At 42.0% G+C, this 18,483-nt stretch overlaps 1 protein-coding gene across 7 annotated transcripts in view; it reads left to right on the forward strand.

Moving 5' to 3' along the window:
* Positions 1-18,483, forward strand: part of SFMBT2 (Scm like with four mbt domains 2) — a 563,685-nt gene that overhangs the window by 88,555 nt on the left and 456,647 nt on the right. For all 7 annotated transcript variants that reach the window (XM_029615682.1, XM_029615688.1, XM_029615685.1 and 4 more), the window contains 2 exons: positions 3,287-3,381; positions 14,215-14,455. In XM_029615682.1, coding sequence (XP_029471542.1) covers positions 3,287-3,381; positions 14,215-14,455 — 336 coding nt within the window. The remainder of the gene's footprint in view (positions 1-3,286; positions 3,382-14,214; positions 14,456-18,483) is intronic.

Below are 18,483 nucleotides of genomic sequence, written 5' to 3' on the forward strand. Positions count from 1 at the left end.
GTAAAACCTAGACTGTGAAGTTGTCTGTGCATAACTGCTTTGCTTTTTAGTTGAAATCACTTTTTTTCTAAACATAAGGCAGAAAGAGGACCTCTTGTTTTCAGTCTTGCATGGACCATGAGATTTGTGGGACAAGGCTGAAAAATGAGTGTCTCTTTATAGAAAGACAATTTGTGATTGGAGATCCTGTTAGTCATGTATTCTGAGGACAAAACATATGCTGCCAGGTCATCCAGCCCTGGGGAGGCTGCATGTATGTTTCTGAGCCCATTAGAATTCTGTTTGATATTAATTCTGTCATTAATATTAATGGATTTTACTTTGAAAATGAAAAACAATGTTTTTTGTGTATGATATGCAGAACATCAAACTACTCATGTATCCTTAATTAAAAAGTTTTTTTTCATATTAAGTACTATATTGAATACTTTTGTTATAGTAGCAGAGTGTTTAGATTTAGTTGTGAACATTGGAAAGGCTCTTTAAAACCTTTTATCTTGTCATTGATTGCATGCAGGGTCTTTTCTAGATAAAAGATTGGATAAAAAGTTTGAATCTGGCTCTTGCTGATTTTATACAGACCTGTCTAAGATTTTTCTGTATGTCCTGTACAATAATTAAGTGGCTTCAAAATTAATGTTCTCAGAACTGCTGTTGGTAATATATCAAATGATGATTGGTGTTGATTTGTGGCTGTGCCTTGTAATCCTGGCTTTCTGGGCCTTCCTTTGTAATCTCTTTTCTTCTCTAGACTGGTAACTGTGTCTGTGTTTAAAGCTGCTAGTTTTGGATCTGGTGTTTTAGGAAATTTGCTTCAATTCCTTTTTTAAATTGTTTTTCTATGATTTGAAAGAAGTCGGGGCCCCTATCTGTTGCATTACAGTAGAATGTAATTCTTATATAAAATCGATCCGTAGTGTCTTGTATCATAATACATTGCCAAAAAATATACATTTGTAGTTAATTTTTAAGTCCAGTATGAATGTGTGGTTCCATGTTCTGACCAAATCACTTTCTGCAGCTGGTTTATGCTTTTTTAATTGATTGTGCACAGAAATACATTTTCTAGCAATCTCAAATGTAAGTGCCTTGGGGGTAATTTTCAAAAGCTTTTATGTATATAAATAGCCTCTTTGAATATTGGGCCAAGGTTTATAGGAGTAAAAGTGGGTGCAGAAGTAATTTTGCGCATATTTTTACACATACACTAAAGTGACGTTCCCAGAAGCGGAATCGGGGCAGGGAAATCATTTATGCACATTCTTTCAATTTTCATAAGTATGTGTATCAACATTCGCTTGGACATTTACACTTGCTCTCCAGCAGGTTTAAATGTGCGCACCTATGCCACGCTAAGATATATACGCGTCCGCTAATTTTCAGAGCAGGCTTACATGTGGAAGTTCCCTTTGAAAATTAGGGTTGTTATAAAGTTATCCTTTCTGTTTATTTCTCAGTTGCAGGTGGATAAATTGTTATGGAGACAAAATGACTTGATAAGGTCATATAGTTGCAGAACTAGGGTGGAAAATCCCAGTCTTGCTTTTAATGTTCACATTGCTTCTCTACCACAAAAAGCTTGAAGGTAAATTTTAAAAGCCTGGCACGCCCATCGATTAGGGGATGCACAAACAGGTTGGGCTTGCATGCACCCATCAAATTTTAAAAGCCTCCCAGATGTGCGCACATCTTGCTCTGATTCTGGGGCGGGGCAGAGTTGTGCACACAAATACTTACGTGCCTGGGTGAGCGCCCAGGTCTAGTGCTGTGTTAATTTATTTCTATGGAGGAGGTGTAAGTTAAAAAAAAATGAAAAGTCGCAAATCTGAGGGGTTTTAAGGGTCTGGGCTAACTGCGGGGAATAAAGGCTATTAAACTAGGGATGTTTGGAGGACCTAGCTCTTAACTGGGTGAAATGGTGAAACTGGCAATGGTGTGGGTGTGCGCCCCTTTTAAAATCCCCTGATTTACGAGGTAGAAACAGGATTTGCGTGCCCATGCATGCGCCCAATTAAAATTAGGTGTACTTATGTGTGCAAGTTATAAAATGACTGCGTCCCAGGGCACATGCTGATGCCCATGCGCCAATGTGCACCCATGTGCCGGTTTGAAAGTTACCATCTTATTTAGTACAAACTATTTATTTTTTATTTGATTTTCTTTTCTTTTTATTCTCATTGTATTTCTAATATGCAAAGTTTCTTTGCATTAAATGTTTTCAAAAATAAATAGTTAAATTAAAAAAATAAAACGTTTGGAGGAATAACTGCTTTTTGGTAAGGCCGAATTATGAACTAGGCATAGAAAGGAGTAAAAATGACCTCAGGTGGTTATTTTATTACTTTAGTAGATATTTACCCTTTGCAGAATGATTTCAATTCCAGATTAACATGTTTATCTGATTGTTCTCTGAAAGAATGATATATTTTGAGTTTGTGATGTCCATTTGTTACAGGAAAAACATTCTGTACCCAGATGTTCTTGTACATTTGCTGTTAGGGCTTTAGAAATTCCCTCTTCTGATGTTTCCCAGGAAAGTGATGATGGAGTACTGTAGAGTATTACAAGTTACAATATCATAATTTTGTTTACTGTATGTGATGGCTTAGAATTGTAAAATGACTTATACAGTGTTGTAAACTTGCTTGTTGTTTAAAGGGCACTTTCATTTCCTAAGAATTTGTTTCCATTTTTTATTCCTGTTTTTTGAGTCGCTGGATTTCTGCTAGATTTCTGCTGGATTTCTGCTAGATAGCCAGATAAGTAGGACTTATCTGGCTATCTAGCAGACTGCTGAATATCCAGTTATATTTAGCGACCACTAAATAGCCGGAAAAGTGACTTATCTATCTTTTACCTGGAGAAAAAGTGGGCGGGCAGTGGGCGGATCAGGGAAGCACTACTTTGCTGGATAAGTTATCTGGCTAAGTAGCGATCTTCAACCTTAGACAGATAACTTATTTGGTTAAGTTAGACCTGCTCAATAGATGAATAAGACTATCCATCTATGTTGTGATCTATAAAAGGATATTCAGCAGCATTGCCATGCTGCTGAATATCCCATCTAAGTTAACCAGATATGTCTATCTGTCTAAATTAGATACCTTCCAACTTTTCAGTATCTACTTCTGTGTAGATAAGTAGCAGTACTAAATTAAACCAGTCACAACAGTACTCTCTGCCATATTCAGCTTAAGAAACCTTTGCCCAACTTTCTGCTGTGGACTTTCAGCTGGCAGTATTGTTACTTTGCAGCTTGCTCTAAGTGCTTCTTTGTCTTTAACAGATGAGGGCTCAAGTATTGAAGACACAGACTTCAATTGGGAGGAATACCTGGAGGAAACTGGTGCAAATGCTGCTCCACACACATCATTTAAACATGTACGTGTTCATATTCGGCTTTCTTCTCTTTCTAGTTTGTGTATTCCAGGAATGTTGCTTTCGATAGTGTACAGCACTACTAGGGAGAGGTTGATTGAGTTTTGGTGATTTGTGACAAGTTTGGCATAAAAACTGGATTGATCCTGGTACGTGATGAAGGCAAAAACTGAAGCTTAATATTATAGTGGTCTGTACATTGTTTCAATATAATTAGACCACTCTGACTCATGATGAAAATCTTGAACACCCTTTATCTTATATTGTTCTGAGTTAAAGACCAACTTAATGCTACAGGTACAAACTTAGGTCTAGATCCACTAAGCCGCAATTTTTATTGCGGGAGGGGTCCCGTTATCGTGGTGGGTGTTGTTGTGATAACGGGTACCCTCTCCTGAAAAACTTTCAAAGCTGTATAGCACGTTTTTTTGTCTTGCGGCTAAAAACCACAGGGCAAAAGATTCACACCTAGTGGTCCTTATGCAGTGGCAGCCATTACCTTAGAAGGCCATTAGCCCAAAAAACAAAGAATCATGGGAAATGGGGAGGTTGAGCAGGGGTCAAGGCTGATCCCCCATCTCAACCCGGAGCTGCCTCAAGTGACAGCCCTGACTCCCCCAAAGTATAAATGCAGCTGCACAGCAATGGTCGCATCTCCCTTCCCCCCCAAATAGTAACAATAATCAGTAGCCCCACCCCCCCCGATCCAACAATACATACACCCAGTCCCGCCCTTGAGAGCTTAAAAAAAAAAGGGTCCTGAGCCCCAGTCCCCCTCCTCCACCGCCTGGCACCCTTGCACCCGGCCTGGTTGGCGCCTTTTTCCGATCCCCACACTTTGCCTCAGTCATATGTTTCCAACAGGGCGGGTGCAAGGGTGAGTGCCCAAGCCCCCACGTGAGAGCCGCTACTCAAATTTAAGGTTCCAGGGGGTGTGGGAGGGCGTGGGTATAAAGGGGGGCTTGGGTCCTTATTTTTTTTTACCTCGGGGAGGCGGGGGAGCCTCCTGACCCGCGTTAGGGACTCTGTCCTCCCGCTTCACATTTACTGTTTTTCCAAGAGGTGTAGGTATTTTATTGCGGCTGACCACCTTCTCGGTTGTCCGCGATAAAATATTTGCATCAGATTGCCTAATAATGACCTTCTTTGCATGCATATGCATTATCCATGCATGCAAATCATATGCAAAGAAGGTCATTGTAATAGGGGAGGGAATCTGAGCGGGAAGATGCAAAATATCATGCAATATCACTGCAATAGTGCTCTATTGTGCGATATATGCTGTTTAACATGCGTTAGAACACTCACTATCCCGTGGCTTAATGCATCTCCTAGTTAGATCGTAAGCCCTCTGGGGATTATTATTATTATTATTATTTAGCAATTTTTATATACCGAGGTTCTGGTAACAATGTTACTAATCACTTCGGTTTACATATAACATGGAAATGACTTAACAGGTGAGTCTTACAGAGAACAAGGAAAATGAGGAACTTGGAGAAAATTCAAATAAATAACACATTATAAAAAACATCAGTTTAAATAACAGCAATCTTATATACTAGTGATTAGAATGAATCAATCATGTATCAAGAAGTTGAAAATTGGCAAGAGGGATTTGCAATTAATTCTAGTATTATTAAGCGAAGTGGGATAAAATGAAATTGTCCAGGAAAGTATGGTGTTGTAAAGTCCAACTCAGGCGTAGGCTTGATAGGGAAAATACTTACATTACTGATCTTAATCTGCTTTGAAGTGGTGAAAAGCGGAATCTAAATAAATTAAAAAGTGTACAGATTGAGACAGAGCTTGTGTTCTTTCTCTCTGGCTCTCTTCTTTTTTCTTGTTGCTTTTTCATTATTTGACTTTCACCTCATTTGGTTTTTCCTAATTTTGGTATCCGTTCAAAGCCTCAGACTGTAAGTTACAGGTAGGTGACTCCAGTGATTGCGTTTGTCATTATGTGCCACAGAAGTTCTGTATTTATTTGTAGCTGATGGAGCCCTTCATTCTGTAAAAGAAAGTTTTGGAATCACTTGCTGTTGAGTAGTATATAACCTGAGATAATAATTTGCCTAAGCCAATATGACTAGACAGATATATAAACTGTAAAAACTGATTTCACCACCAGTTTTTATCAGCAGGCTCAGAAGTACTGTGGAAGAAATATAATGGTTAATGGAAACCATAAATACCCATAAATGCTTAGCTTCCCAGGGATTGCTGCCATGTTGTCCCAGGCTTTTCAACAACTACATTTGTCCACTAACTGAACACAGCACTGCTGTGATGCAGCTTGTTGTAGGAATGATGCTAACGTTTGTCTTCCAGTCACTTCTGAGATTGATTGCTTCGATACAGGGCACACATGCAGTGATTTCACCACCCAGCTGGGTTTTATATGCCATTGACTAAGTGTTCAAATAATGGCATTTATCCAGCAACATAAAAGGAGCTGGGATTTTTCATGCTTGTCCTTTTTACATTAAACAAAATGATGTAGCATCTGCCAATTAAGCAATAATAATGGGAATTTTTGATGTGCTTTTCATGGAAAGAGAGTCCCAATACACTTTGCAGCCATACCTTTTCAGAAATATTACTTCATCCAGGCGGCAGTGATTGGCTGAATATGTTGCATTGCAGCATCCAAAGGGTAAAGAGGAGAAGGAACAGTATTATTACTGCTAAAGAAATTGAAGGATGGGGATGCAAAGTAAAAGTAATTTGCCCAAGGTCACCGAAGAAAAACTAGAATTCTCCTGAATGCTAGATTGTCTCTCCTCCTTAAATGCACCTTTGTGGCCATGTAGTAATTGCTCAGGCTTTGAGTACGAGTCTTCATGTAAGGGATCGCCCTTAGCTTCCTCACTGCAGACAATGCAATGAACCTCACCTCACTTCACATATCCTCCTTGCAAGCTGGTTGTACTGAGCTTGCATTACTTTCTGATTCTTGTGTTCACAAGTTCATAGCATTTCCGATTATTCCGCTGGTTTATTTTAGTTTTTGTAAAAGAGCTCAAATAAGTTTTTGTTTCTCTAGAAGATCATTTTATTTGTTTTATGGAGCTGTATTCCATTGTTTCACTAATAACTTTTGGCCTGCTTTTAGTTGGCCATCTGGAAGCAGTTTGAAAATAGAAAGACATGCAATTATTAAACAGGCTTTTTAAAAAAAATCCAAACAAGGCTTTCCATCACAGTTTGATCATGGGCTTCCTGGACTCTAAAGGAATAAAATAACCTGAAAAACCTCAAAGCCTCAGTACTACCACAACTTTAGAATTATTGTAGGCATTTCTGTACTGTATTACTGTAGGGGATTTTAGTTTTAAATTATTTGACCTTAATTAAATAACATTTATAAACTGCATTTCCCTGTTGGTAATACATGTGAAGGATAAGCTGCCCTAAGGCTTTCAATCCAAACTTATCAAAACAATCCTGATTTAAAATAAACTGTATTATCATGATGTGAAAGATCTATGCTACCAAGGAAACAGAAGCAGCAAATCAGAATGCGGAAGGGAGGGAGGAGGATGCGGCAGGGACTGCAGTGGCAGACTGGGGCCCGAAAAAGGTGGTAGATTGGACCCATGCATGAGAAAGCGGCAGCAGTAGATTGAGGGTTGAAGGGAGGAGGAGGAAATGACTGCGGCAGCAGATCAGGGTTGGGGAGGTGTTTCCTTGTAAACCCCAAAAAACCTTTATTTTATTTATTTATTTTTTGCAAAGAAAATTGCTAGAAAAGAAATGCAGTAAAATGGTACCTGGCTATTAAAAGTAACACTTACTGGCTGGCTCAAGGGGACGCTTTTGTGGTTTCTAGTATAAACTGTGGTTTGAGCTTCTCTGCCAGAGAACTGTAATGGTTGGGCTGGAAAGCAGGCAGCAGGAGAGGGAGTAAAAGGAGGAGATGAGATAAAAACCTTTGGGAGCTGCAGATGAAGGCCCATAGCATTTTAGCTCCAGTGGGTTCCAGTCAGTCAGACAGGAGGAAAATGCTGAACCAAAAAAATGTGTTGTGTGTATGTGTAGAAACATAGAAATATGATTTAGTCTGTCCATCCATCCCATCACTCTTTCAGAGATCCCCCTCTATTTATCCTATGCTTTCATAAATTCAGATACTGTTTTTGTCTCCACTACCTTCACTGGGAGGCCGTTCCATGCATCCACTATTCTGTCTGTAAAGAAATATATCCTAACATTACTCCTGAGTCTCCCCCTTTTCACTATAGTCCCATGCCCTCTCCTTCTAGAGCCTCCTTTATGTTGAAAGAGGCTCACCTCTTGTGCATAGAAATGTTTCGATATATTTAAAAGTCTCTATCATATCTCCCCTATTTCGTCTTTCATCCAGGGTATACATGTTTAAATCTTTGTCTGTCCCCATATGCTTTAGAAAGAAGACTTCTGACCATATTACTAGCCACTCTCTGGATCGACTCCATCCTGTTTATATCCTTTTGAAAGTGCGGTCTCCAGAATTGTACACATTCTCACAGGACAAGCAGGATGGTAGTCCTCACATATGGGTGACATCATCAGGATGGAGCCCAATCACGGAACACTTTTGTCAAAGTTTCTAGAACTTTGACTGGCACCTACTGGGCATGCCCAGCAATGCACCAACTCTGCATCCAGCAGGGGTCCCCCTTCAGTCTTCTTTTTTCCGTGCAGCAGTAGCCACACGGGTTAAGGAGCTCTCTTGAGATTCCTGACAAGAATTTTCCTCACTCTCTACTGAGTAGACTGGATGCGTTGATCGGTGCCCTTCCACCAATGGAACCGTGAGCACCGGTAGCTCTGATGCCTTTCACACTGATTCCATTATCATCGGATGATGAGGAAACACCGATCCCCATTCCACCGTCTGATATTTTACCACTGACTCGTCCATCGATGTCACCGGTTCCCTCTGTTCCTCCATTGATGCCGTCGGTGCCACCTCCGATGCCACCGATGCGTAGGCCTGGTCCTTCGGGATTAGCACCTTTTCTCCTCGCTGACGACCCGCTAGGTGCTGGAGATCAACCCTAATATCCTTGGACCGATGATTCATCCCAAGATACAGATGATCTACCATCAGAGCCCTCTCCCCTGGATGAAAGATGACGTTCTCCACCAGAATATCTGTCTTTTTATTAATTTCATCAAGGAAATGTCTGAAACCATTCCCTTTCAACTTCAGACAGAAGAGGACTCTAGGCACAAGATGCTGGAAGTATTCCAATTTCTAGATGCTCCTAAGGAAATCATGTCTATACCTATTCATGAAATCCTGCTTGATCTCCTGAAGAGAAACTGGGAGCACCCATGTTCGGTTCCACCTGTCAACCGCAAGACAGATGCCACCTATCTTGTGCAGTCAGCTCCTGGGTTCCAAAGGTCACAGTTGGATCATCACTCTGATGTTGTTGAATCAGCCCAGAAGGCGGCACGACGTTCAAAACCTCATTCCTCCATAACTCCAGAAAAAGAACAAATATCCCTGGATGCTTTTGGCAGGTGTGTCTTCCATGTGTCAGTGCTCATATCTCATATCTTAATTGTATATTTGTTTAATTGTTCAATCTGTTTGATGTAATTTTCTGTTCCTTGTTCTGTGTAAACCGAAGTGGTATGCACAAGTGCATGAACTCCGGTATATAAAAGCCTTTAAATAAATAAATAAATAAATATCTCGCATTGCCTCTTACCAGTTATACATGACCCAGTATAACCGAGACCTTTTTAAGAGGATTCAGGATTTCTCTGATTCTTTACCAGAGCAACTCCAGGCTCAACTTCATACTCTGGCTCAAAAAGGCCTGGATACTGGAAAGCACGAGGTCCGTGCTGCCTATGATATTTTTGATACTGCCTCTAGAGTGTCTGCAGCGGGGATTAGTGCAAGAAGATGGGCCTGGCTCAAATCCTCGGACTTTCGAACAGAAGTCCAAGACAGGTTAGCAGATCTACCCTGTGTGGGTGATAATCTCTTCGGGGAAAAGATCTGAGAGACTGTGGCGCAGTTGAAATACCACCATGAAACACTTCGCCAGCTTTCTTCTGTGCCGTTTGAGTTTCCTTCCGCCCCTAAGAGAACTTTCAGGCGTGACTCTAAGCGGCCGGCCTACAAGCCAAGGAAGTTTTATCCTCCGACTTCTAGAGCACGCCCTTCCAGACCTTACCAAAAAGGTCAATCCAGGCAGACTCGGTCTCAAAAGTCTGACAGCTTCTCAAACTGGACCAGTGTCAGGTTGATACGTGGTGTCAGAACAAGGACCCCAACACGGCTGTGTTTAGCGTCAGGGCTGCGTCAGGGGGACTAGACCTTCCATATATCTTAAATACTGGAGTGTTTCAATGCAGAAGCATATAGCTGACTGTCTGCAATTAGGGTGAGGTACGGGAGTTCATGATGTAGTAGGAACCCAGACACGAATGTATGAGGGCTGAGGTCAGATTTGCCTTGCAGAAAAAGCCATACAATGGGCTCTTGCATCAGAGAACAGTAGAGAAGTCAGAGACCCTTTGCTGCGGGTTGGCAGAGGAAAGCCAACCATAGCATAAGACGAGTAGTAAAATCTTTAAATAGCTGGAGGTTTTGTATTGGAGGTGTCTGCCCGAACTTGGGGAGGAGAGGGGAAGAGGGAGGAAAGTTAGGGAAGTTCCCTCCAGTCCATTCCTTTATTGGAGTGGACTGGGAGGGAACTGGGGAAGCCCTACTCGCGTTGCCGCGTGTATCCTCCCAGGACAAGCAGGATGGTAGTCCTCACATATGGCTGACGTCACTGGACGGAGCCCTATCACGGAAAACTTTTCTGTCAAAGTTTCTAGAACTTTGACTGGCACACTGAAAATGCCCAGCATGCCATGATCCCTGCAGCCACCAGGGTCTCCTTTCAGTCTCTTTTTTTTTTCCACGCTGCAGTTTGCCTTGCGGTTAGGAGCTCTATGAGAATTTCTCTCACAATTTTCCTTACGGAAAAAAATTTGTATTTACTTCAAAAAACATTCCCTCATTGGGGTCTCCCATCGAGATAGTGTTTTTCCATCTTTCGGTGAGTAAGTTCACTATTCCCGGTCGATTCCCGCTCCCACCTTTTTCGGTGTTCGCAGGCCATTGACCATTTTTGGACTTTAACCTCTGCCATTATGGCAACAGGTTTCCGAAAATGTCCGGAGTGCCCCCGAACCATGTCGATTACTGACCCACATGATGTCTATGTCCTGTGCCTCAGCTCATCACACGACGTGTCTAACTGCGCAAGTTGTACCCAGATGACTCCGAAGGGTAGGCGGGCTCACCTTGACAAGATGGAGACTCTGTTCAAAATCAAGTTGACTCTATCGACGTCCACCCAATCGTCACCAGCAGGACCATTGAAAAAGTTAGTCATAAAACCGCACCAGGGCAGCAGTAACTGGCCGTCACTGACTCCGTTTAAGGCATCCACATCATCTACTTCTGTGCTAGGGAAAGACCGGACCGAGCACAGAGGGAAGCACTGGCACCAACGCGATTTCGTTCCCGGTGCCGTCACCGATCCCGCATTGGCTTCGATGGCTATTGAGCCTCTTCCGAAGAAGACATGAGTAGAGGAGCCTCTAACACGCTCTCTACCCGAAAAACCAAGGCGATCCCCACCGATATCAGTGCTGGGTACTGAGCCCCCACAAGCCCCTGTGGAGGTGCCAGTAGCGCCTAGCCTGCCACCCACTGTAGCTGCGATATCTACAACAGCTTTCAGGGAGGAACTGGACTGTTTCATCCGCCAGGCAATGCTCGATGCTCTGAGAGACCTACAGCCATCGATGCCTGCCCCATACTGGCACCGACACCGAGCCATCGATAATTGCACCATTGCTAACCAGACTGGATACACTCATCGGTGTCCTTCCAATACAATCCAGGCCACTGATGCCAAAGCAACCTGCCAAGCCTCTGAAATCCCCGATTCCCATTCCGGGGTCCTCAGATGACAAAGGTCATTCCAGTCCTCTGTCACAGATGCCAGAACCGATGCCTGGTCCATCAGGGCTCTCGGGACCGAGAGGCCCTCGGTTTCCATGGATGCCTCTGCCGCCAAAACCCACATCAGTGCCACCGTGTCTTCCATCGATGCCATCGAAGGATCATAAGAACATAAAAAATTGCCATGCTGGGACAGACCGAGGGTCCATCAAGCCCAGCATCCTGTTTCCAACAGAGGCCAAACCAGGCCACAATAACCTGGCAATTACCCAAACACTAAGAAGATCCCATGACACTGATGCAATTAATAGCAGTGGCTATTCCCTAAGTAAATTTGATTAATAGCCGTTAATGGACTTCTCCTCCAAGAACTTATCCAAACCTTTTTTGAACCCAGCTACACTAACTGCACTAACCACATCCTCTGGCAACAAATTCCAGAGCTTTATTGTGCATTGAGTGAAAAAGAATTTTCTCTGATTAGTCTTAAATGTGCTACTTGCTAACTTCATGGAATGCCCCCTAGTTCTTCTATTATTTGAAAGTGTAAATAACTGATTCACATCTACTCTTTCAAGACCTCTCATGATCTTAAAGACTATCATATCCCCCCCTCAGCCGTCTCTTCTCCAAGCTGAACAGCCCTAACCTCTTCATCCTTTCCTCATAGGGGAGCTGTTCCATCCCCTTTATCATTTTGGTTGCCCTTCTCTGTACCTTCTCCATCGCAACTATATATTTTTTGAGATGCGGCGGCCAGAATTGTACACTGTATTCAAGGTGCGGTCTCACCATGGAGCGATATAGAGGCATTATGACATTTTCTGTTTTATTAACCATTCCCTTCCTAATAATTCCTAACATTCTGTTTGCTTTTTTGACTGCTGCAGCACACTGAGCTGACTATTTTAAAGTATTATCCACGATGATGCCTAGATCTCTTTCCTGGGTGATAGCTCCTAATATGGAACCTAACATCGTGTAACTACAGCAAGGGTTATTTTTTCCTATATGCAACACTTTGCATTAAATTAAATTTCCTATATGCAACACTTTGCATTACATTAAATTTCATCTACCATTTGGATGCCCAATCTTCCAGTCTTGCAAGGTCCTCCTGTAATGTATCACAATCCGCTTGTGATTTAACTACTCTGAATAATTTTGTATCATCCGCAAATTTGATAACCTCACTCATCGTATTCCTTTCCAGATTATTTATATATTTATTGAAAAGCACTGGTCCAAGTACAGATCCCTGAGGCACTCCACTATTTACCCTTTTCTACTGAGAAAATTGACCATTTAATCCTACTCTGTTTCCTGTCTTTTAACCAGTTTGTAATCCACGAAAGGACATCGCCTCCTATCCCATGACTTTTTAGTTTTCTTAGTAGCCTCTCATGAGGGACTTTGTCAAACGCCTTCTGAAAATCCAAATACACAACATCTTCCGGTTCACCTTTATCCACATGTTTATTAATCCCTTCAAAAAAATGAAGCAGATTTGTTAGGCAAGACTTCCCTTGGATAAATCCATGTTGACTGTGTTCCATTAAACCATGTCTTTCTATATGCTCTACGATTTTGATCTTGATAATAGTTTCCACTATTTTTCCCGGCACTGAAGTCAGGCTCACTGGTCTATAGTTACCCGGATTGCCGCTGGAGCCTATTTTAAATATTGGAGTTACATTGGCCACCCTCCAGTCTGTTGCAACCGTCCCTTCCTGATAGCTTCACTCCGCCTACCTTTCTTTCTTTGCACCTCCTCTCTCTATGGATGGACGCCTGGCTGTCGTGTTGATGAGGCTATTAGCTAGTATCCCTGATGTAAAAAATAACCGTACACCTGACACGCACATTTTAACCCTCAAATTAATGCCAGCCTGGGAGTTGGTATTAAGTCTTGAGGTGCCCCAAAACCTGCGCAGAAAAGCAGAAAATACTGCTTTTCTATGGTTCCTCCGACTTAATATTGTCACGATATTAAGTTGGAGGAATCGCAAAAAGGGAAAAAAGTCTTAATGGCTGTAAGGTTACGAAAATGGATGCTCAACTTACGAGCGTTCATTTTCCTAAACTGTGGCTGTGCACAGGTTAGGAAAACGGATGGTCGTAAAATTGAGCGTCCACTTTCCTAATCTGTGCACAGCCACTTCTCCTGGGCACCCGATGCCATGGACGTGCTAGGAATGCACAATGATATTCCTCGATCATCCTTTTTAGGAATATGGCTCATTTGCTTATGACATTGAGTGCCCAAGAGAGGTGAATATGTGTGCGGTAAAAACAAAAACAGGTGCCCAGTTTGGATGCACGTTTTTTACACGCACTTTATTGCATCGGCCTGTTTTCTTTTTGTCCAAATGACGATGAAGTGCTCGCGTCCTCAGTAACAAGTTTCTTTCTTAATTTCCTGCATGCTATCTAGACTTAAATTATCAAATTGTTTTGATATTCTAGTGAGAGCGATTTAGAATTTTTTTTGTTTTGTTTACAAAAAGAAATATATTGTGGTGAAAGGCTATGACATATAGGTATTGATTTATGTCACCAATTATTGGAGAAAACTGCAAGTTTCTGAAAATGTATCCCTACGGATGCATCACCATTATGTCGATCAAAGTATCAGCTGATATCTGTGCCATAACACTCATGTTCCAGAAAAGCGGAACTCCTTGTGGGTATTTCCCTGTGGGAAAGGCATTTTTGTTCACAGTCCATGATTAGATTTTATTAGTCCAGAAAAATCCAGTTGTCTGTCCCTAGGAAATATGTGGATGAAACCTGCCTGTTGAATTACAATGAAAATATTGGCATTGCCCTAATCCAGAGGAGTCATTAACCTTTCATGTTCCTTTTGCAAGGTTGAAATCAGTCTTCAAAGCAGTTTCCAACCAGGGATGAAGCTAGAAGTTGCTAACAAAAGCAACCCAGAGACATATTGGGTGGCTACTATCATCACAACTTGTGGGCAGCTCCTCCTGTTGCGCTATTGCGGCTATGGTGAGGATCGCAGGGCAGATTTCTGGTGTGATGTTATGACAGCAGACCTTCATCCTGTCGGATGGTGCACACAGAATAACAAGGTGCTGATGCCACCAGATGGTAAGTACTATTCTTGGAAATGTCTACATGTAGATATGTTTTTCAGGGCTCAAGAGTTTTCTATAAGGTTTCAATTCTGATTGCTTGTGTTTTTTATGTATTGTTGCTTAAAGCTGGGAGCACCTCTTAATTCATTTTGGTTAAATCTGAGAGACATGGAATGATATTGGACACGTTATTTCTGTTTTTGATGTATTTATTGCACTCCTGTTTATTTGTAAACCAGCATGATGTGATCATTTCATGAATGCCGGTATATAAAAACCTTAAATAAATAAAATAAATATTCTAATTAGCTGAATAATTCTGCCAATCCTTTTACGTCTCAGTTTAGCAAGAAGACTAGCAAGAATTATTTTTGTAAATCCACTGTAAATATGGTTGCCTTTGCACATCTCCAGATTTTTCCAGTTTTTAGCTATGTCATGCCTTCTGCTCTATGAATTGTGAATTGTTTATTGGATGAATTGCAGAAATGGGATATCATAAAAGATCTAAGGGGGACTGACCAGAAAAAGACAAATGCTCTAAACTGAGGGTATGAGTAAGGACACATTATTGAAATTAGTGAAAGTCACAAATGAGGTTGAATTGAGCCTCAGTAGTAGTAGTAGTAGTAGTGATGACTGATAGCATTGAGTGTTTCAGTAAATGATTGAGAACCCATAGCAAAACTCCCATGAGTGACGGAGGAGATGGTCTTCAGTTTCCAAAATGTCAAAAGCTAAAACTTCAAAGGTTCCAGTTTATTTTCACTGGCATTCTACCATATTTGGGTTTCTGAAAAGATTGCAGCAAAAAATCCAGGATTAGACAGAGGCATGCCAAATGTAATGAAGTTTCTGTTTATCGTTTTAGCCCTTAGCAGGTTATTGTATAGTCAAGTGGGCAGAAGTGACCAGTCAGAATGTAGGATTCTCATTCCTCTGTTCTTGGTCATTGAGATAGATAATAAAACCTAACCTGTACTGTATAACAGTCTTTTAGCAAAAGAAACATTTATTTATTTATTTATTTATAGGTTTTTATATACCGATAGCCGTTTGCACATCGTATCGGTTGATTATACATTGATTATATATTGCTCAAACTCCATACAACTGAAGCAATCTGATTGATCACTAGGGATCACATGGCTATTTATATAATACCCAATAAAATCCTGTTAGATTTTATATCTTTTTATTTAAATTTATAATGGCATTCAGATAACTCCGGACTGCATAGTTTTGCGGAGTTTAGAACGTCGGTGTTTAAAAGCCCCTGATATTTGCTCCCTTATCACATTGAAGCATGGTTCTGTCTTGCCATACTGCATGCACCGTTCAGAGCTACTTTCACATTATCTGTTGGCTCTTCTTTGTTGATACATTAGCTGTGTTTTAGTTATATAGTTTATGATTAAACATTTTTTATTGGTACAGTCTGTAATAGTACATCAGCCTAGATGAGACAATGGTGCCAATTTTTTCCAAAATTAAACCTTCCAGAAACATACCCCTAATGCTTAAGGGCAGAGTAGGAGAGCATGCCTGTGCATCCATATTATCCTCGCTATTTCCTTGATTATTAAGTTCATCGAAGCTTATGATAATGTCTGAGGTTTCAGCAGATTCTGCAGGTCTATTGAAAGTTTGTCAATAAAGGGTGTCCAGATTTGTTGAAAAGAAGCATAGTCCTTAGACCGTCGAGAGAGAACAATGTGGAATTCCATGCAAGCCACATTTGTCATACGTGCTTTCCATTCAATAAAAGGAGGAGCTTCCATTATCCAATTGAATAAGAGATGTTTCCCGTCGATAGCAGGGCTGAATTAGCCATGCTGTCAGGGGATCTGTCAATCAGGTCCGGGAGGCGGAGCTTGTCAAAGCAGAGATCAGAGCTTTGCTCTCTGCGGCTGCACGTGTGTTCCCGCGCAGGAAAGTAACGGAATCTCCTCAGTCTGTTCTTTCCGCGCGCGGGATCGCACGCGGAGCTGTTCTTCTCCTCAGTGTTAATAAAACAAAACATGTCAAAATCGGGGTTTAAGCCCTGTAATTGCGGCAAGGTAATGTCGGTCATGGTTGGCCATGACCGATGTTACCGATGCCTAGGACCAGATCACAATCAGGAAGATTGTGAGTTTTACTCGAGGATGTCACCCAGAGCATTGAAGCAAAGGGCCTACAGGCTTCAGGAACTTTTTGCCTCACCGGAGGCATCGGAGGCTCATTCGTCGCCTGGCCCTGCGATTTTACCGGCTCCCTCAAAAAAGAGGGCATCATTGTGGGATCCTCAATCCTCCAATCTTGAAGGTAAGGATGTGGCAAGCCGACAAAGGCCATCGGATTTTCAAAAATCCAAAGAGCCAGAATCGCCAGCGCAGGACACATTGGCGCCAAAAATCTCGGTGCCTAAACCTTCTGAGCCTAAGCTGCCTTATGCGCATACAAAAGTGTCGGCGCATAACACTTCAGCGCCTGAAGAAGTATCGGAGCACAACATTTCTATGCACATGGCGCCGAAGACACTTGTGTGCACGGCGCAGAAGATTTCTGCTCGCAGGGCGCCGAAGACATCGGCGTGCAAGGCGCCAAAGCAGTCTGTGCGCACAACCAAAGGAAACTGTACGCGCACGGCGCCGTCGACATCTGCGCGCATGGCGCAGACACCACCTGTGCGCTCGGCACCAACCATATCTATGCGGACAGCGCCGGAGACATCGGCGCCGATCACTCTTGCGCATATGGAAACAGAAAGATATGCGCACAAGTCTAGATCCGCGCATAAGACACATGAACACCCATCTCAAGTATTACAAAATGAGTTGAAACGAAGACGTGGACCCTCACAAAGGTCTTCTTCAGCCTCTCCATCAATAACCTCACCTCGTTCGGGTACTTCCCTTTCTTCGAGAGATAATTCGACAGAGTTTACAATAAAATGTAGAAAACGATCGCCGTCTTCACGGAGAAGTCATACAGACTCGTCACACTACTATCATAAGCACTCACAACACTCGCACCACAAAAAGTCGGCAAAGAGCAGTGCAACATGGGAAGTAAGCCCTTCGACTTCTAAATCATCTCATATACCAACTTCAAATACCTTCTCCCACAGAGAGGTAATACAAGTTGCTTCCTCTACCGCTTCTACAGCTTCAGAGGATTCGAGGGACAAAATATGCGACAAAAAACCGAAAGGCCATAAAGTATACACTACTTTACCTCAGAATACTCCAATGCACCGTAAAGCATGTGAGTCACAAAAACCAGATGATCTTACAATAATGCCCCCTCGTACAAAAGAGGCATTTTATCAATTGTCCCAATCCTTAGCAGGTTTTTATGAAACTCTTCATTCATCATTCAAAATGACTAATATTGCTGATGACAGCTCTCCGGAACATAAGACGCAGACTAATAGAGAACCGTCGGTGGAGCCTCCAACATCTCCCATAGCAAACTGACCAGCCACCAAATTATAAACAGGATACATCTTTTCATTCTCCTTCACCGCAAACATCCCCATCATCATCTACGGGATTCCCATAGGGATCCGCAGGAACAATCTCAGGAGCCGTGTTCCCCTCCGGAAGACCTTACATACCCAACATTTCTAGAAAAATTGGGTACAATACTGCATCTAGAGGTCCAAAAAGAGAAAGACCCTAGGTCAGAAACCCTTGGTCTCCTAAAGATTTTTGACACTCCAGGGGAACCAACATCTCTCCCACCACAAGAACTCCTGCATTCAGTCTTACAGAAATCCTGGGAAACACCTTATGCAATCGCAGCGGTTTCCAGAAAAACGGACATAAAATTCCGTATGAGGAAAACATCACCGTACTCTGAACCACAATTACCTCGTGCTTCAATTGTAGTAGAGTCGGCGATGCAAAGATTTAAGAAAACAAAGTCAAATTCCTCATACCCACCAGGGAAAGACAACAAATATTTAGATACGTTTGCAGGAAAATATATATATATATTGCTGAATGTTGAATGCCCGAATTATGCACCATCAGTTCTACATGGTACAATACCTAT

Source organism: Rhinatrema bivittatum, chromosome 9 (assembly GCF_901001135.1).
Source record: "Rhinatrema bivittatum chromosome 9, aRhiBiv1.1, whole genome shotgun sequence".
NCBI lineage: Eukaryota > Metazoa > Chordata > Amphibia > Gymnophiona > Rhinatrematidae > Rhinatrema > Rhinatrema bivittatum.